This window comes from Salvelinus fontinalis, chromosome 4 (genome assembly GCF_029448725.1).
Source record: "Salvelinus fontinalis isolate EN_2023a chromosome 4, ASM2944872v1, whole genome shotgun sequence".
Lineage (NCBI taxonomy): Eukaryota > Metazoa > Chordata > Actinopteri > Salmoniformes > Salmonidae > Salvelinus > Salvelinus fontinalis.
Window position 1 is genome coordinate 66,605,309 of NC_074668.1, and position 21,981 is coordinate 66,627,289.

Below are 21,981 nucleotides of genomic sequence, written 5' to 3' on the forward strand. Positions count from 1 at the left end.
CACTCTCAATCTGTCAGTAATAGCTGTGATGAGATACTATATTACTTACTTTATGAAACATCAGATTTTGTGACTGAGTTATTCCTGTTTTTGCCCCTTCAGATCAAAATGATCCAGATCAATTCTGTAAGATAGAGATGGTGCCCTTGCTTCCCAATGGCAGACAGGACTTACCGTTTGTGACACAAATTGGAGGCGACAGACCACTTGAAGCTAAACTCCAGACTAACGCAATCCTTAGATTGAAGAAAAGCCCAGTGTCCAGGTCCCTGTAATGACATCCAACACATTTCTGCCCACCAGAAAACTTCAGCACATATCACTGTCTGCAAGCAGCGTGTTGCATCTGAACAATCAGAGACTGTCGCGATCTCCTCCACCCTCCCATGTGGAAGTTTGCCTTGTGCCTAAACTGAATTGACGAATGCATTGTAACAGCAATTATGTTTATTTGTTTTGTATTATTTTTTCTATTTATTATGTTACTGAGCTGTAAAGTCTATGTCTAAAGGGAAAGTTATGAATATGCTTTAAGAAGCCTGTGGCTTTTCAGTTGATCTACAGTTTGCCAGTGTCACTAGTATGTCCCAGCCCTTCTCCCTAGCCAGTCTCGGGCTAGCCTGAGCTAAGATTTAGATACTCAGGCTCCTGAGAAAGATACAAACTAATATATTCGGAAATTTAAAGTGATCTTTAGGGCCCAACTAAAAATCAATTGGCGGTATTGAGTACTAAAATACTTAAGCATCCCATTTAAAAAAATAACATATATTATTTATATTTATATTTTATTCATGCCGCAATGAACAGCAAGTTTCAACCAAAACGACCTGCTCATCTGTCCGTTTGGTATAGCTCAGTCTTCATGTTACTGACATAATTAGAGGAAGAGGACTAGACATGAGTGGTGGGTATGAGCCCAGCTAAATAGTGTTCCATACATACACTAGCCTGAACACTATAAACTCTGTGTCACAGGTGACAGAAGAATGGCAAACTCTAGTTTTCCTGAAAGGTTAACTAAAGACTTATAAGGTGTTTGTTCTCAGTAGTGAGCAGTTCAAATATAGAAAGCAAACCATTTACAAACCTTAGCATTCCCTGCATATTTCTTAGTGTCTTAACTAAAGGAAAAGGGACTTCACTGCCTTTTCATTCCTTTGCCATATAGTGTTAAATGTAAACAATGACATATTTCTGATATTGCAGGTTGCTTTCTATATTACAGTATGGTCTCTGGTTAGTTGAACAGCCGTGGTCATGCTCTTTGTAATCGCCTAGCGCTGTCTTATCAAAGATTGCTTAGTGAAAAAGTAGAATCAAAACGACGACCACAATATCACCTGGCCTGAATAGAATTTTCCCGTAACTTTTTTTCTGTTAAAAATAACTAAACAAAAAAAAGTTAAAATAAACATTATTCAAAGTTATCAAAAGTTATATGTTTATTTGTAATTGTATACAAATCATTTCTCTAGGCTTCATAGTAAACATATGATGTCAAGCGTGTAATAGCAGAGAGGAGTTCTAAGTTATTTAGAATGGCTTTGTTTTGATCCAAGCAGTGAAGTTACTGGTGAAGGAAAGGGAAGGGGGAGCTTTAAGAGTTCACATGCTGTTAAACATCAGAAACAGTTGGTCCTTCAGATAGGTATAGTACAATGATGAACAAACGCAGTTTTGAGCAGTTTTTTTTTATGTTTCAGGATGAAGAACAATGGTCACCACTTACATTTTGTATCTGTGTGCATGCTTTACTTTCTTTCAAAAAAGTATTTTGGTCTTAATTCCTGGTTTTTATTCCATTTGTTTCCTTGTATACTGTCTTCCATTATTATCCACCTTTAAAACAAGGCTGCCACATCCAGAGACAAGTAGCCTATTCTGTGAAAATAAAGTAATAGAACGAAGGATGCCATTGAGAACCACTCCAAGGAGTTTATACATTTTTGGGGGGGTTTTACAATCATTTTCTTTTCGTGATACATTTGGAAACGTATTGTCGTGTTTTCTTTGACTGTATGTGGCCTTGTTCATCATTTCAGTATTCATGAGCTTGTATTCATGTTGCTGGCAGACTCTGATTGAGGTTATAATGTATGTCACTGCCTGCTCTCTCATTTCCCCCGTAATTTTCTAATGTTCTGCTGTCTGTCTCTTTGCTCCCATGTTAGACTTTTCTGTATTCCCAGCTGATTTTCCTCGTATAATATATGAAAAAAGAACAAAAATAAGATAAAAAACATTTGGCTAATTTTTCACTGCAGTTATTAGTCTTTTATACAATAATATTGTAAGAACGTTTCTTGAATTCTAAATTTTACTCTTTCTAGATTTTTTAAATCGAAAGTTTTGAGTAAAAAGTTTCTTACTTTATTTTACTATATTAGATAGTAAAATGTATGGTTATTTACCGTAACCTGACCATTATTATCCGAAACGTACAAATAGCATCCTAAAACATAGTAGGATTGTAGTTGGCAGTCTAGTACATTGAGGTATTGTACAAGCTCAAATTTCATGAAGGTGTGCGCTCCATCTTCATCTTCAGTCTCTATTGTTGGTTGATAAAAGATATGTACTTGTGTCCAAAAATTCTAGGTATTGTTGATGCACATCAAAAACTAGCAGCAAGAAATTTAACTATCTGTCTGTAACAGAAAACACAGCATGTAAATAACATTTATGTAGCAATAAATGTGCCATCTTTTTTTAACACAATTGTATGTGGATATATTTCCTTCTTTGGACGTCATCTTTATTTTCTGTTTCTCCACCTTTAATTTTTCAGTTATTTCCATTCAATTTAGAATTGTGTGATTGTTTTATGAAATGACGTGCTGGTGGTGCATTTGGTTGAGCTCAATACAAGTACAGTACCATGATGTGTTCACTCAAGTGAGCTACTGACGCAACAACCCTTCCCTGGTTTTCCCCCTCAGAAGACTTTTCTACAGTGGATCCTGGCCAAATGAGGAACTCTGTGCAAGAGTGTGTTTTATAGTATGTTACTAATTTTTTAAACAATATCAGTGGACCATTGTAGTCTGTATGGAATATATGTTTCTATTTTTAATAAAGTGTGATAGCAGCAAACATTTAGTCTCATTTTTCTAAAGGCTGTTTTCTTTTTGAATTTCATTTTATGCTCACTTACAGAATAACTTTGAGAGGGTATTACTTTTGTATTAAGTATTAAGGAATCACAAAAGAATAGACAACACATTTTGTCAAATTCAGCTGCTGTGTGCGTTGTTTACAAGTATGAAATACAATAAAAATGCCACACTTGTCATTCACAAATAAGAACTTAAAAGGTGCCCATTGCATTTAAACAGAATGTCAACAGGCATGCAGGTCAGTGGTACACATGCAAACATGAGGATATTTGCATGGACATTTGCAGAAGCATAGTGTTGGCTGTCCACTCCTACCTAAGAACTCATCTGCACATATTTGTGCTGTGACATCAGTTAGCCCTCCTTGTCCAATTATAAAACAGATTTAAATCCCAGAAGTTGTCTCAGTGACCCACCACATCTGCAGAGCATTATCCTTTTGTATGTGAGATTGTGAGACAATTCCTCACGGTATCCTGACAGGCCAGATCCAAGTTCAGAGCACTGACAGAGGTGACAGACAAGAGAAGAGGCTGACTGCTGTAAAGTCTGTGGCTAGCTTAAGTTATGCACTGTAAATTATGACTGTCATCTTTTAAAACACAGCATTTAATCTGGAATCAAAAGTTACATATATCCCCACTTCCCCTGTTGTGTGTGTGTGTGTGTGCGTGCGTGTGTGCGTGTGAGTGAGTGTGTGTTTCTGCCTGTGTGCGTGGGTGTATTTATTCCTTCCTGCTCTTATCATGCCCGGGGGTGTTTATTTGCGGTCACCTAGAGTCATGGGCATGTTTTATATAAGAGTGGGACCACCTTGTTTGAAGGCTGACTTCCTGTGGCTCTGGCTGCCTGTGAGTGAGCCATGGTGGGCCTGCTGACAGATGAGTCTTGGCTCATGTCTCTGGAGCCAAACCAAAGGGCCTACTGCCACGCAGTGGATCCCAAGTCTATCTCTGTCTGTAGGTCTGTCTGTCTTTCTGTTGGTCTGTCTATTTGTTGACTGTTCCTTCCCACAGAATGATCTGTCATCAGTCCTGTTTTATTATTAAGTATCTCTTCTTCGGTACATTTTCTTTTCTAAAACCAACGCACAATTTCCCCTCTTACGTAGAAAGATGTTACATAAAAACATCAGCCACTCCATCACAAGAGTCAAACTTGACCGCGACCTGACTGTACAGCCATTGTGTTCCATTGCCATTCTAGAAGGCCTCCAGTTTCCCTCAGCCAGGGTCAGACAGCGCACTCTACTGAGCATGCTTGGAGGTCCCAGCTGCTGCACCTCGGAGGAGAACAGAGCCCCTATTGTGCAGCACTGTAACTAACACAACATAGCGCCAGAGAGTTGAGATTAAAGACACATTTACAGCCCACTCTCTCAGTCCTCTCACAGACACAGAAATGAAAACACAGTGGGCCACAACAAAGGGAGGGGGCAGCTGAGGCCACAAATAAAATTTGGCTGATGCCCTTTGCTGTCCTCTAAACGAAAGAACTGCGATTTTAACGTTTATTAAAGTCCTTGTGTGAGCCATTGAAATGCCTACTCTGTGCCACAACAAGGACTGAGGGCAATTTTTTTTTCTCTCTCTCAAGGTTCAGAGGAACTAAAGAATGATTATGATTTTTTTAATCATCGTGCTTGGGAACTAGGTGTAAAAAATAACGGGAAGTATTTTAATAGAAATATACAAAGAGCTGTTATTATACTGTAATAACTCTGTAATGTGTTCTTTTATAGCACTGTAATGTTCACAAAAATCAAAGTCAACACTGCACATTTTTTTGCATTTCTATTTCAACACATTTGGGAGGTTTCTCGTAAATTGGACTTCATCCTGTATAAAAGTGCTGTATAACAGTGTATAACTGCAGCATTTACCCAGAGTAACCTCTTGGCAAATTGCATAGTGGTAAGTAATTATCCACTAGATGACGCTATTGGTCTTACAAATAGATTAGCAAATGGGAGTGGTCACCACGGTGCAGTGAATCCATATGCTTCAGTACACAAACATTATCTGCGTACAAAATTTTTAAATATACAACAACAAACAAAAAAACAAGTTCAACTATTAATTAATTTTCTTTGGTAGCTTTATTATAACCACAAATTCCTAGTAAGGCTAATGGAAAATCCATTAACTGGGCCTGAAGGATTTTGTAAAATAGCTCACCAACATTTTCATGTATGATTAATGAGGATGATATAGAACGCGATGGGCCCTGCCATATGACGTGTTCCATACAGTATACATTTTCATTTTGATTCACAAATTGCAATCAACATCAATATGGGCTATTCATATCAGCCACGATGAACTTTAGTAGGGCCTAACTGTTGCAACTGTGGCTCGCCACAGAGTATCTTTGAAACTGATAAAGAGACACTTTGTCAAACAGGTTGACAGAGTGTTCAGGTTAACATTGCCAATCTGGTCCTAGGTCAGTGTTTTGAGGTTTAGTGTTTGGTAGTAGGGTTTGAGATGGGCGGGTTTACAGAGTTCTTAGCAGGGGGCGGGGTATTGCAGAGCTTCAGGCGTCTCTAAACTGAATTTATTCAGAAAACATGACCTGCAACAAATAGATATTGAACAATTCCGTGGAGTATGCCACTTAAACGTTTGGCCATTATTGAACAACTAATACGCGATTATTGTTCGTAAAGCGCAGCTGGTAAGTGACAAGTTTCTCTTCTTGCACTTTTTGTTACAGTAGTCATGGAATGCGTCATAGCGTGGGAACTTTAGTTTACTTACTGGGCAGTGGCCGCTATAAACACATATTTAGATAAATTGTTTACTTGTTTAAAATAATCATCATAGAGAAAAGTACATTCAAAATCGAGTTATTTCATGTTAATGTAAATAAGAAGTTAAACCACCTGTTGTACCGTAAACTAAAGCATCAGTATAAACTTTTGAAAACTTTGCTCATCTTGCCCTGTTCCAATTAAAATAGCAGTGCATTTTTTTTTTAAACAGTACTTCTATTAAGTCAATAGATATTAAAGAGGAATATGTTTGTATACAATTTATACATTGTAGAAATTACAGTATTTAGAATTTGAAGAATTGTTGTATACTAAATGAATCTATTCAGCATTCCAAAATAATTTTTAATCAAACATGTTACACATTCTTTAATATCATATACCACATTCTGTAATATGAATATATTCATTAATGTATTCAGTATGGAACATTATTAAAACCATGCATGGCTAACTTTACCCAAGAGCAAATTCCTTGGAATAAAATGTCCACCTCTTTTCTCCTGGTTTTCCATTACTTGCTGTTATGTACATGGTATGAATGCATGAGATCTACATGTCATAACATGCTATAAGTAACTGATTTTCTTCCATAAATAATCTGTTTTAGGGATTTTGAATTATGAATTGCATAATATTTCTAAGGCTTAATAGCTCTCCCTGGAATATGAATAAACTCAATCTGTCATGAGTACAGTAATAATATCAAATCTGCCATGAATGTAACTCTTTTGTATTCCGTTTTTAATCTGGAATCAAGGCAGTGCCCTAATGTGCTCTCCTATAGTTGTCTTTTACAGGCCTGAATGGTGTATTGTGATAACAACACACCCCCAGGATGTAGAGAACCAGTCAGTGCACTGCACATGTAGATTATTCTCCTTTTTTCTGTTCTCAATCTTTCCCTGGAAAGATCAAAGACAGGGCCTTGACATCCTAACCCACTCTCAGCACTGACCTTTGGTCTGAGGTGTATGGGGACCGTGGTGAGGGTAGTGCTCTAGTTATGGATCGCAGGGGAGCAGGGGGGAGAAATTGGCTCAGCAAGTGTTTCCTCCCTTGCAGAGAGTAACACAATGAGAGGAAAAGAGCTGCAATCACACCTCACAGCCCTTGTGTTGTTGGATACATGTGATACTTGGTGTGAAAGAGGCTATTGTATTGTCTTCTGCTGTTTTCTGTCCTCCATAGTGCCTTTCCTTTTGGACAAGGGGCTAACTTGGTCTCATTGTTCTCCCTTCAATGGCTGGAAAGTATGATGTTCTGTCCTCTGAGTATTAATAGAATCAGGAAGAGCCTGCTGCATCGCTTCTATATCAACATGCTGGTTCAGTTCTGTAGAGCAGTAGGCAACACTCGTTTTCAGTTTGAAAGAGTGATTTATTGAGATTTCCTCAAAGGCCTTGCGGGCATGTCTGTGCATTAAATTACAAAGTGACATTATCTGCTGTTACCTTTGTTTCCTTATCATAGCCCTCCCATCCCTTTCACCATTTGTCCTGCTATTGTAACACCAGGCCATTCATGACATTCATCTATGCATTTGTTTGTTTGGGGGTGGAATAGGACATTATCAGCTGAGCCTACAGGTCTCTGATAAGAGCCCAATGTCTATACAAACACATGGTGCCCACTGATGTCTGTGATGCTGTGTGTCTCTGCTGGCCTTCCTGTTAGCTGATACAGACCTGTTTCTTAGAGTCAAATGGCCCTATGCCCTGTCCTCAGCTTCAGACTACACACTACTTGTAATCTGGCAGTGTCACGTTCCTGACCAATTTCTGTTAGTTTGTTGTATGTGTTAGTTGGTCAGGACGTGAGTTTGGGTGGGCATTCTATGTTTTCTGTTTCTATGTTGGTTTATGGGTTGCCTGGTATGGCTCTTAATTAGAGGCAGGTGTTTGGCGTTCCTCTAATTAAGAGTCATATTTAGGTAGGTTGTTTCACAGTGTTCGTTGTGGGTGGTTGTCTCCTGTGTCTGTGTTTGTCGCACCATACGGGACTGTTCGGTTTGTTTTGTTATTCGTCATTTTTATGTGTAGGCTATTTTCCCTGTTCGTGCGTTCTTCGTGTTTATGTGAGTTCGTCGTCCAGGTCTGTCTTCACCGTTTGTTGTTTTGTTAGTTTAGTCAAGTTCGTGTTTTCGTGTTTTCTTTAATAAATCATGTCTTCAAACTCCGCTGCATTTTGGTTCAATCCCTGCTCCTCCTCATCGGATGAAGAGGAGGAGGACATCCGTTACAGGCAGATTATTCACAAATATATGTCTTTACTCAGAAGACACTCAGATACTTGAGTCAAAGAACTTGATCTCTACTTTATCTGTGTGTTATAATGTGAATACCCAATAGTATCAAGGTGGTCTAAATATTCAGTTACTTGTGTATATTTTTGACAAGTATAGTAGAAACAGTTGAACCTATCAGCACAGGTTCCTGTCTTCAGTGGTGTAGTGCCTCTCTTAATGCTGTGGTGTTAAGTGGGGTTGATGACAATGGCCCTGCTGTAAGTCTATTACCCTGCTCCTCCCATGGTACACTGTTACACCAACCAGGGCCCTCTACAGGGACTGCAAATCACAGTGTATTTTACAAGGATTGGCAGAGGTTGGTACAATAGATTCACAGATAGACAGACACACACACACACACACACACACACACACACACACACACACACACACGCACGCACGCACGCACGCACGCACGCACGCACGCACGCACGCACGCACGCACGCACGCACGCACGCACACACACACACACATTCACTAGCAAAGACATTCAAGAAGGTTACTGTATAGGCTACAGCTACGCACAGTCATGGGATTTCCAGGTGTAGTGTGACATATCGTTGGAGTCTGTCACTAAGCTGTAATACCAGTTTTTTATTGTCAGGTCATTAGACCTGCTTACACCTTTATGTGCAGTAAATATTCATTCACACCATGTATATAATTATTCACTTATGCCTGTTAGTAACAGCCAATTACAGCGCATTAAGATGCCAGTTAGTCACCTGCTTGTTATGGTTTCGTATACAGTACCTGGTCATATTTGCCCTTCAAAAGAGTGTAGCAAATGTTGATTCACTGTTTTTCAAGTTCAGTGTGTTGATAAAGACTGGCCTCTCATGTTATTTTAGAGCAGTGCAGTGTCTCACTCCTTCATTTGGCAGGAAAAGGGAGAACCTAGTCAGTTGCACAACTGAATGCATTGAACCGCATTTAACCCAGCCCCTCTGAATCAGAGAGGTGCAGGGGGCTGCCTTATTCGGCATCATCGGTGCCCGGGGAGCAGTTGTTGTTGTTTTTGGGGGTTAACTGCCTTGCTCAAGGGCAGAATGGCAGATTTTGCCACCTTGCTGGCTCGGGGATTCGAACCATCAACCTTTCGGTTACTGGCCTAATGCTCTTAACTGCTAGGCAATCTGTGGTGGAGCTGAACAGTTAGGGTGCTCTCTGTGGAACCACTCTCTAGACACAGAGACCATTAAGTACAGAAAAAAGGAAAATTAGACCAGATGACATAATCAAATGTTGTGAGGCTTTAACTCTCATTAGCAGGCCATGGAGCAGTGAAACATTTGCTGACGTTATTAAATCTGATGGCATCTCATTTCAGACTAAACCAGATTATGCCCTTTTTTTACAGAGGTGGGCCTGATCCAGAGAGAGGGATTTATTATCTTGCTGCATTCCTGATGGAGTCGTACAGAGTCAATCAGCCGGCCCGGTCTTCCAGGCCTCACAATGGAGCTGGCTCCTATGGCCTCAGCATTAGGGTCCAGGGGATTGATGGACACCCGTACGTGGTGCTGAACAACCAGGACCGTGGGTCCAACTCCTATACAGATCCTAATAGTAATGGCTACAATGACACACAGGGCTCCTTTATTGACAGCTACCATGAGTATGACTTCAAAGGAAGCAGGGAGGCTGTTTCTGACAGCCCCTTTGTTGAGTACAGGTCCCAGAAGCAGATGCAGTTTGGGGGCTCTCACAATGGAGTCACAGAGCAGGGGAAGAAGCCAGCGTCCACCCTGCTGAACTTCCAGAGGCACCCAGAGATCCTCAAGCCTTATGACCCAGAGAAAAACACCTTGAACCTGGACGGTAACCACAGCCTGCCTCCCCAGCCGATGTCCCTGGCGGAGACTGGAAGCACCTACCAGGGCTCTTCTCCCAGATCCACCTCCCCAGTAGTCGCCCATGCCAGGTCATCCAGTCTGGATCACAGGAGTCCTGCCCTGCAGAAGAGAACACAGCCTCAGCCCAAGCCCCAGCCCCAGCCAGCCCCCTCTAAGCCTCAAACCAAACTAGTCCAGTCTCAATCCAAGCCTCAAGCCCAGCTGGCTCAGCCACAGTCTAAGACTCAGACCCAGGTGGCCCAGCCCCAGTCTAAACCCAAGTCTCAGCACCTGTCCAAACCCCAACCCCAGTCTCTGCCACAATCCAAACCCCAGTCTCCACCCCAGTCTCAGTCTCCACCCCAGCCCCAGCTGCCCCAACGTGTCCCCATACCCCAGCCCTATGCTGTGTCCAGCCCTACCAGTGAACAGACCAAGGCTTCCTGCCGGTCCGCCAGATCTATTAGCAGTGCCAACTCTAGCCTGAACCGCAGCCACCATGAGCCAGACGTCCTCCCCCTGCGCAGAGTTGACTCTAGCGGCCCCGTGCTGCAGTCCTCGTCCCGCTCCCGCCACTCCTCTACCTCCTCTACCGACCAGCTGGAGGCTCTGTACGCAGATACCATCAACCGCCACCAGAACCGACGCTACATCCCCTTCCAACCCGGCACAGGCCGAGACATTGACACAGGCTCCATCCCCGGCGTGGATGAGCTCATCGGCAAGTTTGACGGTAAGGATGGTGGTCACCAGCGACGGGGCAGGGCGGGCCGCAGGAACAGGATTAACCCAGAGGACAGGAAGCGCTCTAGGAGTGTGGACAGCGCCCTTCCCTTTAGCCTCCAGGGAGAGTCGGAATACATGGATGAGTTTAGCAAGAACCAGGGGAGGTCCACGGAGCACGTCCTTCGCCCCTCACAGCTGTATCTGCAGAAGGTGTCTGGGAGTAAAGACTCCTGGGTGACAGCGGTGGAGGGGAAGCCAAGTGCCAAAGCTACGGCCTGTGGTAGCAGTGCTCCAGGCTCCCCTCAGAGCATGACCTCTAAAGCAGCAGGCTCCATCCAGGGGTACAAGGCGGTGCTAAATCGCTCCTCTACGTTACCCCTGGACAGTACAGATGCTGAGGATGGTCAATCTTCACCAAGCACAAAGATTTTAACAAGTGTGGCTACAACCTCTCTATCCATGCCTTCCTCTAACTTGGGCAAGAAGCCTAGTGCAGATATGGATGTGCAGGTAAACAATACATTATTTATGATTACAGTTAGGTTAGTTGTTTAACAAATCATTCTCTATTACTACGTAGCTGCATGTGAAAGTATCTGTCAGAACTCTGATGGCTCTCTGTTTATTTCCTCTTGCATCCAGGTGACACCTGATCTTTTGAAAGGTCAGCAGGAGCTTTCACAACAAACACATGAAGAGACGGCAAAACAGATTTTGTTTAATTACCTCAAGGATGGGTGAGTTTTTACCTCACTGATGTAATGTTCCCGGTTCACTTTTTATCGCAGAACATTTTCCAGTTTGACAGAAATGTCTAATATATTCAAAGGGTATTAATGGCATTTTTTTTGTATGAATTGCTAATATATTAATACACTAGTAGGCAACATGATTTTTTATTTTTTATTTTATTTCACCTTTATTTAGCCAGGCAGGCTAGTTGAGAACAAGTTCTCATTTGCAACTGTGACCTGGCCAAGATAAAGCATAGCAATTCGACACATACAACAACACAGAGTTACACATGGAATAAACAAAACATACAGTCAATAATACAGTAGAAAAATAAGTCTATATTCAATGTGAGCAAATGAGGTGAGATAAGGGAGGTAAAGGCAAAAACAAGGCCATGGTGGCGAGGTAAATACAATATAGCAAGTAAAACACTGGAATTGTAGATTTGCAGTGGAAGAACATGCAAAGTAGAAATATAAGTAATGGGGTGCAAAGGAGCAAAATAAATAAATACAGTAGGGGAAGCGGTAGTTGTTTGGGCTAAATTACAGATGGGCTATGTACAGGTGCAGTAATCTGTGAGCTGCTCTGACAGCTGGTGCTTAAAGCTAGTGAGGGAGATAAGTGTTTCCAGCTTCAGAGATTTTTGCAGTTAGTTCCAGTCATTGGCAGGAGAGAACTGGAAGGAAAGACGACCAAAGGAGGAATTGGCTTTGGGGGTGACCAGTGAGATACACCTGCTGGAGCGTGTGCTACGAGTGGGTGCTGCTATGGTGACCAGTGAGCTGAGATAAGGCGGGGCTTTACCTAGCAGAGACTTGTAGATAACCTATAGCCAGTGGGTTTGGCGACGAGTATGAAGCGAGGGCCAACCAACGAGAGCGTACAGGTCGCAATGATGGGTAGTGTATGGGGCTTTGGTGACAAAACAGATGGCACTGTGATAGACTGCATCCAGTTTGTTGAGTAGAGTGTTGGAGGCTATTTTATAGATGACATCACCGAAGTCGAGGATTGGTAGGATGGTCAGTTTTATGAGGGTATGCTTGGCAGCATGAGTGAAGGATGCTTTGTTGCGATATAGGAAGCCGATTCTAGATTTAATTTTGGATTGGAGATGCTTAATGTGAGTCTGGAAGGAGAGTTTACAGTCTAACCAGACACCTAGGTATTTGTAGTTGTCCACTTATTCTAAGTCAGAGCCGTCCAGAGTAGTGATGCTGGGCGGGCGGGCAGGTGCGGGCAGCGATCGGTTGAATAGCATGCATTTAGTTTTACTTGCATTTAAGAGCAGTTGGAGGACACGGAAGGAGAGTTGTATGGCATTGAAGCTCGTCTGGAGGTTAGTTAACAAAGTGTCCAAAGAAGAGCCAGAAGTATACAGAATGGTGTCGTCTGCGTAGAGGTGTATCAGAGAATCACCAGCAGCAAGAGCAACATCATTGATGTATACAGAGAAGAGAGTCGGCCCAAGGATTGAACCCTGTGGCACCCCCATAGAGACTGCCAGAGGTCCGGACAACAGGCCCTCCGATTTGACACACTGAACTCTATCAGAGAAGTAGTTGGTAAAACAGGCGAAGCAATCATTTGAGAAACCAAGGCTGTCGAGTCTGCCAATAAGAATGTGGCGATTGACAGAGTCGAAAGCCTTGGCCAGGTCGATGAATACGGCTGCGCAGTAATGTCTCTTATCGATGGCGGTTATGATGTCGTTTAGACCTTGAGCATGGCTGAGGTGCACCCATGACCAGCTCTGAAACCAGATTGCATAGCGGAGAAGGTACGGTGGGATTCGGAATGATCGGTAATCTGTTTGTTAACATGGCTTTCGGAGACCTTAGAAAGACAGGGTAGGATAGATATAGGTCTGTAGCAGTTTGAGTCTAGAGTGTTACCCCCTTTGAAGAGGGGGATGACCGCGGCAGCTTTCCAATCTTTGGGAATCTCAGACGAAACGAAAGAGAGGTTGAACAGGCTAGTAATAGGGGTTGCAACAATTTCGGCAGATAATTTTAGAAAGAGAGGGTCCAGATTGTCTAGCCCAGCTGATTTGTAGGTGTCCAGATTTTGCTGCTCTTTCAGAACATCAGCTATCTGGATTTGGGTGAAGGACAAATGGTGGGGGCTTTGGCGGGTTGCTGTGGAGGGTGCCGGGCAGTTGACTGGGGTAGGGGTAGCCAGGTGGAAAGCATGGCCAGCCGAAGAGAAATGCTTATTGAAATTCTCAATTATAGTGGATTTATTGCTGGTGACAGTGTTTCCTAGCATCAGAGCGGTGGACAGCTGGGAGGAGGTGCTCTTATTCTCCATGGACTTTACAGTGTCCCAGAACTTTTTTGAGTTAGTACTACAGGATGCAAATTTCTGTTTGAAAAGCTAGCCTTAGCTTTCCTAACTGCTTGTGTATATTGGTTCCTAACTTCCCTGAAAAGTTGCGTATCACGGGGGCTATTCGATGCTAATGCAGAACGCCACAGGATGTTTTTGTGCTGGTCAAGGGCAGACAGGTCTGGAGTGAACCAAGGACTATATCTATTCCTAGTTCTAAATTTTTTGAATGGGGCATGCTTATTTAAGATGGTGAGGAAGGCACTTTTAAAGAATAGCCAGGCATCATCTACTGACGGGATGAGGTCAATGTCATTCCAGGATACCCCGGCCAGGTCGATTAGAAAGGCCTGCTCGCAGAAGTGTTTTAGGGAGCGTTTGACGGTGATGAGGGGTGGTCGCTTGGTCGCAGACCCATTACGGATGCAGGCAATGAGGCAGGGATCGCTGAGATCTTGATTGAAAACAGCAGAGGTGTATTTGGAGGGCGAGTTAGTTAGGATGACATCTATGAGGGTGCCCGTGTTTACGGATTTGGAGTTGTACCTGGTAGTTTCATTGATAATTTGTGTGAGATTGAGGGCATCTATTTTAGATTGTAGGATGGCCGGGATGTTAAGCATGTCCCAGTTTAGGTCACCTTGTAGCACGAGCTCAGAAGATAGATGGGGGGCAATCAATTCACATATGGTATCAAAGGCACAGCTGGGGGCAGAGGGAGGTCTATAGCAAGCGGCAACAGTGAAACACTTGTTTCTGGAAAGGTGAATTTTTAGAAGTAGAAGCTCGAATTGTTTGGGTACAGACTTGGATAGTAATACAGAACTCTGCAGGCTATCTTTGCAGTAGATTGCAACACCGCCCCCTTTGGCAGTTCTATCTTGGGGGGGAAAGGTTCTCGTTGACGATGGAGATTTCAGGGTTTTTGGTGGTTTTCCTAAGCCAGGATTCAGACACGGCTAAGACATCCGGGTTGGCAGAGTGTGCTAAAGCAGTGAGTAAAACAAACTTAGGGAGTAGGCTTCTCATGTTAACATGCATGAAACCAAGGCTTTTACGGTCACAGAAGTCAACAAATGAGAGCACCTGGGGAGTGGGAGTGGAGCTAGGCACTGCAGGACCTGGATTAACCTCTACATCACCAGAGGAACAGAGGAGAAGTAGGATAAGAAAAAAAAAAAAATTGCAGTGGTTTAGATGGTACAATGATTCTATACAGTATTTTGGCTTCTTTTGCCACATAAACTGAAATTAAGCAAACTATTAAACATTTTGCAAACAGGAAATGGAGAAACGATTTCTGCATAGTGCATCTTTAAGTAAAGCATAATTTGAAAAACAAAATGCCACATGGGAGCACTTAAATGTTTTTTATCTGAGTCTGACTGTTTGTGATAAAAGTGAAGGAATTTATACTCCCATTCAGTCTCCACCTCCATATCTAAGCTGTGGTCGATGCAGCTGCTTAGTGGTGTTCGTTCCTCTTCCCATTTCTCTCTCTCCCTCTCTACTGAGGAATGTAGGGTATCAACCCTGCTCTGCTTATCACCTGATTCTTGATGTTCACCTTTCACCCCACGCTATAAATACCATCACTTACAGTAGGGAGAAATGGAGGAGTTATCGGTGGGAAGCATCTCAGATTAGTATCTCTATGGTGTACTTCTTGGTTTAGATAGATGAACTGGTAAGGGTGATACATGATGGTTTATATTATTAAATAGTAAGATGAGGTGCTAGACAGTTTTGTTGTTATTCAGTACCAAGCTACACCAGCTAAAGCTATAGCGTAGCTGGTTTCACTCTCTGAAAGTTTTATAGCTAGACTAGGTTAAAAGGCTTTTTTGGGGGGGGGGGGGTTACAAAGCTTAAACCAAGTATGTTCGTCAAGAAGCCAAGTCTGAAAGTCCAGTGCATATATCCAATAGGATAACATGTAAATCACAGCATCAGTAAAGCTGGATCTTGGAGTTCCTATCCAATCCCAGTCAAGTTATGTGTCTCTCACAGAGCATTCTGTCATGGTTTGACTGTACATTTGTGTCCATAGTTTTAGAAGATTTGCATTTTAAATCCTAAACATCTAAAATGCCTTAGTTCCTAAGTGTCTACATTCCATGTGTGCTCCAGGCTTGGTCGATGCCCAGAAAGTTCAGGAAACTGCTTTGGATGTGTCAGGTCACAGGTCAGGAGTCAGAAGTCAATGGAAAGGAACACAGATGGAAGTGGTGTGCTGAGTCATCAAAGAAAGGACAAACATTCACCAGCTGAAGTTATTAAACTTTTATGAAGGAGGGGGGCTAGAACTCCCCTGTCAGGTAGTGGAATGGAATGGAACCTTAGAACCTTCCCCGGGTTGTGGCAACCCAATGTTCTGTTCATTTTCTGTCCAATATAGGAAGAAAGAGGGTGCACCCTGCATACAGCCCAGTTGTATAGCAAGGCCAGGGATGGAGGGAGACACATTCCCCTGAATGTGCCTCCTAATGGATGGCTGTAATGAGGTTGAGCAGGTCGCGAGGTGACACATCAAAGCAGTTGGCCCCCGGCAGAGCAGGAACCAGAACAGTCTGGGATTAGACCCTGATCTGATCCACCTACCACACACAGAGACCCCTCTTTACCCTCAGATCAGTCGAGTGTTGGAGTGCACCTGTGTTCTGACTCTGTGTGTGTGTGTGTGTGTGTGTGTGTGTGTGTGTGTGTGTGTGTGTGTGTGTGTGTGTGTGTGTGTGTGTGTGTGTGTGTGTGTGTGTGTCCTCAGGAGCACTGATAACGAGGACACCACCAAGAGGAAGGTCAACCTGGTGTTTGAGAAGATCCAGACATTAAAGTCACGGGCAGCGGGGAGCGACAACAAAGTGAGGCATTGTTGTGGAGTTGTTGTAATTAAACTCAACAAACAGCTAAATCTGTGAGCCTCTTATCTTAGCCTTAGGCCAGAAGCTTTCGCTTAGTGTTCAGCATACAAGCCACAAGGCTGTGTTGACCTAGCATTGACAACAGCCACTGTGGTTACCACCTCCAACAGTGGAGGCTGATGGGAGGAGCTATAGGAGGACGGGCTCATTGTAATGGCTGGAATGGAAAAAATGGAACGGTATCACACACATGTTTAACTCCGTTCCATATATTTCATTCCAACCATTACAATGAGCCATTCCTCCAATAGCTCCTCCCACCAGCCTCCACTGACTGCTATGTGTAAACCAGTGCAGTATGGAGAGAAACTAGTCACCACCCTTCCTTTTGTTCATTGAGATCTGCCATGAACCGAAGCAACCGACATGTTTTTGTATTGTACGAAAACGCTATCATGCAAATATACTGTGAGTGATTTTGAAAAGGGAAATGGATTCAAATATAACTCCTGTCTCTGTTTCCCCTCCCAGTCTCCTGACATGGCTACCCAAGCCAAAGCCCTAGAGGAACAGAGGGTGGCGCTGGAGAAGGATGTTGTTGAACTGAAAAAGCAGCTGGAGGAGCAAACCAAGGTAATACTATGGTGCAATGTCATACATGTTGAATCTAGCTGCTATCTTAAATGTCTGTGCAGGACATGAGAATCCCTGGCTCCCGCCTCTTAAAACACAATAATCCTATTGGTGCTAATAGCTAACTTAAGCAGACCAGTAGACATCACAGCCACTGAGTTTATTGGTTAGATAGTACGTTGTCAAAACTGTAATTCAGATACTATACTATGAACGCCATGCATTTCATATTTATTTGGTGTGGTGAGAGGAATGGTGTTTTATTAAAGTGTGTGTGTGTGTCCTTGCGTGTTAAAGAAGCAGATGGGTCTGACTGAGGCCAATGAAAAGGCCAGAGCGGGGGTGAAGGACCTGCAGGCGGAGCTGGAAAGGAGCCAGGAGGAATGCTCCCGACTGAGGGACAAACTGGCCAAAACAGAGGCTGAGCTCCGCACCACACTGGAGGAGTAAGTGACTGACCACCAGACCAGGACATACACTGTGAGGCAAGGAGTGACAGGTCGACAAAGCCCGGCTTAAGAAACCAGCACAATGGGGATAATCCTCAGATGTACAACTCTTATTGGGAAAAAGTTGTTTTATCTTTACCTTTTATTGTTTTTGCGAAAGTTGTAGTTTGTTTTCTGTGGTCACAGGGGGATTATATGTTCTAATGTGTACCTTGGGCTTGCAGTCTCTTTTCGGCCATTAGAGTTTCTGTCTTTGTCTGAACATAATGGCCTCCTATAGTTCTCCTTCCCCTCTGACATTTTGTGTTAATATACACTGCAGAGTCCCACACCAAAGCCTCACAACGTGATGAGTGTATATCATCATGGCTTAAATGTCTGTTGATGTTGGACTAATCTGTTAAACCTGGGGATGGATTTGTTGATCCTGATCATGGACAATCACAATAGAGACTGGCCGTCCTGGCGGATGGCAGCTGAAAGTGGAGGCCCTGTGGAGCCAGACTCCCCTGTAATCTAATGACATAGAGACGTCTATGTCATGGACTCCATAGAAATAAGAGACAAACAGAGAGGGGCCCGCCTTATAAAGAAAGAATCACTCAACTACTCTCAGCCATTGTATAATTGATTCCATTTTTCAAGAATGGATTCTCTCATTTGAAGAAGGTTCATGTCAGTATGTGGGAATAAGTACACTGAGCTGGGGAATAAGTAGTGTTCAATCTACTTACTCTACATTGGCATGCAGGACTCCCTGTCACTAAACAGACACACTCTGTGTTGGTGTCACGACTTCTTCCGAAGTCGGTTCCTCTCCTTGTTCGGGCGGTGTTCGGCGGTCGACGTCACCATTCTTCTAGCCATCGCCGATCCATTTTTCATTTTCCATTTGTTTTGTCTTGTTTTCTCACACACCTGGTTTTCATTCCCTCATTACGTGTCTGTTCCCCCCATGTCTTTGTGCGGAATTGTTTGCTGTAAGTGCTTGTGCACATTGTTGTCTGGTGCGCGACGGGTATTGTACCCATACGTTGTATTTCTGGATGCCGGTGGTTTTGTATATTGAACTGCTCCGGTTATTACCCAGTTCTGCTCTCCTGCGCCTGACTTCTCTGCCACCAGTTACGCACCCCTTACAGTTGGAGTGGGCAGGTGGTGTGACTATGATGTGATTGGTAGATCAGTGCCCGGGTGCTCATCATAGCCCCTGTTAGCCTGGAGAACAAGCGTTTCTGACAGAGCGCAGGTGGTATCGTTCCATTGTGTGAAGCAGGGTGCAGGTGTTCAGGTGATGGTGTGTGTGTTGTGACTGTATGCTGCTCTGTGTGGTCTGGCAGGCTGTTCCAGGTGAAGATGGAGAGGGAGCAGTACCAGACGGAGATCAGGGACCTGCAGGACCAGCTGTCAGAGATGCACGACGAGCTGGATGGCGCCAAGACGGCGGTGGCCGACAGAGAGAAGGATGCCATGATGGAGGTAATGCACAGGCCAGGTCCCACAGCTCTCAGAGAAGAGAGCGTTGCCATAGAGGAGCTTAGCGGCCTGCATGGAAAGGGCTTTGCGGTCCCATAATAACCACCACATCAATACCATTGTAGTGCCAGTGTTGGTAATGTGTAAACATGTTATTCTTCCTGGCACATTTGCTGAAGCAGAATTTCTCAGGCAATAATGGCAGTGCTGGAGATTTATGTGCACGTCACCTGTTGAGGTAGCAGTTAATCTCAGAGTGAGATTTTAGCGAGACACTGTCACCACTTCCTCCTCTCCTGCTGTGTAGGACCTGATGCAAATGAAGCTGGACTTACAGGAGGTGCTGCTGGCCAAGGAGGAGCAGGAGGAGGTGCTGAGGAGGAGGGAGAGGGAGCTGACTGCCCTGAAGGGAGCACTGAAGGCGGAGGTGGCCACACACGACCAGGAGGTGGATAAACTGAGGGAGCAGTATGAGAAGGAGATCCGCAAGCTCCAGACGTCTCTGGAGAAGGCCAAACAGGTAACTGATGTTCCCCAGCCACCCATGGCCTAAGGTTGTCAGAACGTTGTATCATGGTCCCCTGGAGGTTTTGTCTAGTTCCCAGTTGGTCCCGGTGACGTCCCCAAGGATGTTTTTAGGACATTCTTGGGATGTTGTGTCATGGTGCCTTGGAGGATTTGTCTAGTTCCTGGTTGGTCCGGGACGTCCCTGAGGACGTTTTAGGTCGTTCTTGGGACGTTGTGTCATGGTGCCTTGGTTGCAAAGAAACATTCTCCTTCACCTCAAAAAACATTTTACCCAGGGCACACGCACCCTACTTAAATTACACATCACCCCTTGTTACTGTTGCCAATGGGCTTGGCAACAGTAACAAGGGGTGATGTGTAATTTAAGTAGGGTGCGTGTGCCCTGGGTAAAATGTTTGGTTGGCCCTGATTGGTTGACCACTGATCCAGTCACAACGCTTTGTCTTTTTTTTAATACATTTTTTAGGGGGTGCGTGTCTTTGTCTTTTGGCAATGCTTGGGACACCCACACCACAAACATAGCTTTTAACATACAGTGTTACATATTTGACATACATGATTACATTGTGTATGTTTATTCATACAGTAATTATTGCTTAACATGTCCTCACCTGGGATTTGAACTCACAACATCTTAGTTCATGGAATTCCAATCTTCCTGCTACGCCACCATGTCTGTATCAGTAACTGATTTCACCTGTAGCAGGCCTATTCCTACACCTTGCACTTCAAAGTAAATCTCAGCTCTATTAAAAACACATAGTGATTCAGGAGTAACATTAAAACAGAATAATATTCCCCCCCATTAGACAAATATAATGCAAACCCAAACTCAAATTGCTGAATTTAGTAAATTAAATCAACGAGAGAATAGTCAGAGGAACTGATAACTAAAAGAGCAGTGTAGATGGCACTCTTTCGCCAAGTGGAGAGATGTATTGTAGGTAATGAATGTGTCAGGGACTTTTGAAATCTACAGACTTTGTGGCACAGCAGAAAGATCAGCATACCCAAATTCGGCGTTCAAATTCCATGTGGGGTCATTTTAAAATGTGATCATGTCAAATGTGATCATATTGTTATTCATTAAAGATTTGTACACTATTAGCTGAACAGCGTACCACTTACCTTAAAACCCTCATACCATTTCATTACTTTACTTATAATGGTTTGGGACATGTGGGACCATCACGTGACAAAACTTTCCAGGGGACCATGACACAATATCCCAAGAACCTTCAGGGTACCATAACACAACGTCACAAGAATGCCCCAAAAATGTCCCCGTTACAAACCGGGAACTAGACAAAACCTCCAGGGGACCATGACACAACATCCCAAGAATGTTCAGGTAACCTTCAGTGGACCATGACACAATGTCCCAAGAACATCCTAAAAACGTCCCTGGGACAAACCTTCAGCGGACCATGACATAGCGTCACAGCCACCCAAAGACGTCCCTGTTACAAACTGGGAACTAGACAAAACCTCCAGGGGACCATGACACAACGTCCCAAGAACATCCTAAAAACATCCCCGGGACAAACCGGGAACTATGAAATGGTCCCCGAGAGAACGTTCCCTTGGGTACATCACGCAACATTTTTAGAACATTCTTAGACCGTCAGTGGGATAACGTTGTGTCGAAACCCTTTCGGGATTTAATGGGCACGTCGCCAAATGTCCTCAAGACGTCACCTGTTTGCTGGGTGTATTGATGTTAATGGGAGATTTGGGCAAACCCTAGAGTATGGCATCACGTTTTGTGTAGTAAAGGGTTTGTTTAGAAGGTTTGTTTGGGATTGTATTTGTTGACATATGTTCGGCATCAGTAGATATTCGATAGCTTTGAAGTGAAATTACCAGGAACTTTCGACCAGCTTCAAAGTTGTGCCTCAAAATTAAGTTCAATTTTAGTAACTAACACAATACGACCGTTTTATTTCGAACAAAAACTCTTTAAGTTGTTTTTGTTATGACTACTGTGTATTGGAATTGGAAAAATAAGATTACGCCCCATCATTGTCTACCAGCTGTTAAGATATTTCATTTGTTTGGAACAAGTAAATAATGAATGCTATCCAAAGGCCATTGAAATTGTATAACTTTTGTGTTCCATTGTTTATTTACTGAGGAAATGAAACCCTCATTATGTGTTATTATAAGGAGATCAGGATTTTGTGTTTATAAAGATTAAAATGTTACATTTAATTTAAAAATATAT

General features: G+C 43.4%; 2 protein-coding genes across 7 annotated transcripts in view; both read left to right on the top strand.

The window, feature by feature from the left end:
* LOC129854249 (transcription factor 12-like) overlaps window positions 1-3,096 on the top strand; it is a 96,043-nt gene extending 92,947 nt beyond the window's left edge. For all 5 annotated transcript variants that reach the window (XM_055921066.1, XM_055921065.1, XM_055921064.1 and 2 more), the window contains one exon: window positions 103-3,096. The gene's annotated coding sequence lies outside the window, so the exon portion shown is untranslated. The remainder of the gene's footprint in view (window positions 1-102) is intronic.
* A 2,550-nt stretch (window positions 3,097-5,646) lies between these two features.
* Window positions 5,647-21,981, top strand: part of LOC129854251 (cingulin-like protein 1) — a 41,790-nt gene continuing 25,455 nt past the window's right edge. Inside the window, exons 1-8 of one of the 2 annotated variants that reach the window (XM_055921070.1) lie at window positions 5,647-5,795; window positions 9,544-11,254; window positions 11,387-11,481; window positions 16,575-16,671; window positions 17,203-17,304; window positions 17,602-17,750; window positions 19,094-19,232; window positions 19,537-19,749. In XM_055921070.1, the coding sequence (XP_055777045.1) occupies window positions 9,593-11,254; window positions 11,387-11,481; window positions 16,575-16,671; window positions 17,203-17,304; window positions 17,602-17,750; window positions 19,094-19,232; window positions 19,537-19,749 (2,457 nt within the window). In that variant the 5' untranslated portion in view covers window positions 5,647-5,795; window positions 9,544-9,592. The remainder of the gene's footprint in view (window positions 5,796-9,543; window positions 11,255-11,386; window positions 11,482-16,574; window positions 16,672-17,202; window positions 17,305-17,601; window positions 17,751-19,093; window positions 19,233-19,536; window positions 19,750-21,981) is intronic. The other variant, XM_055921069.1, reaches the window with a different exon arrangement.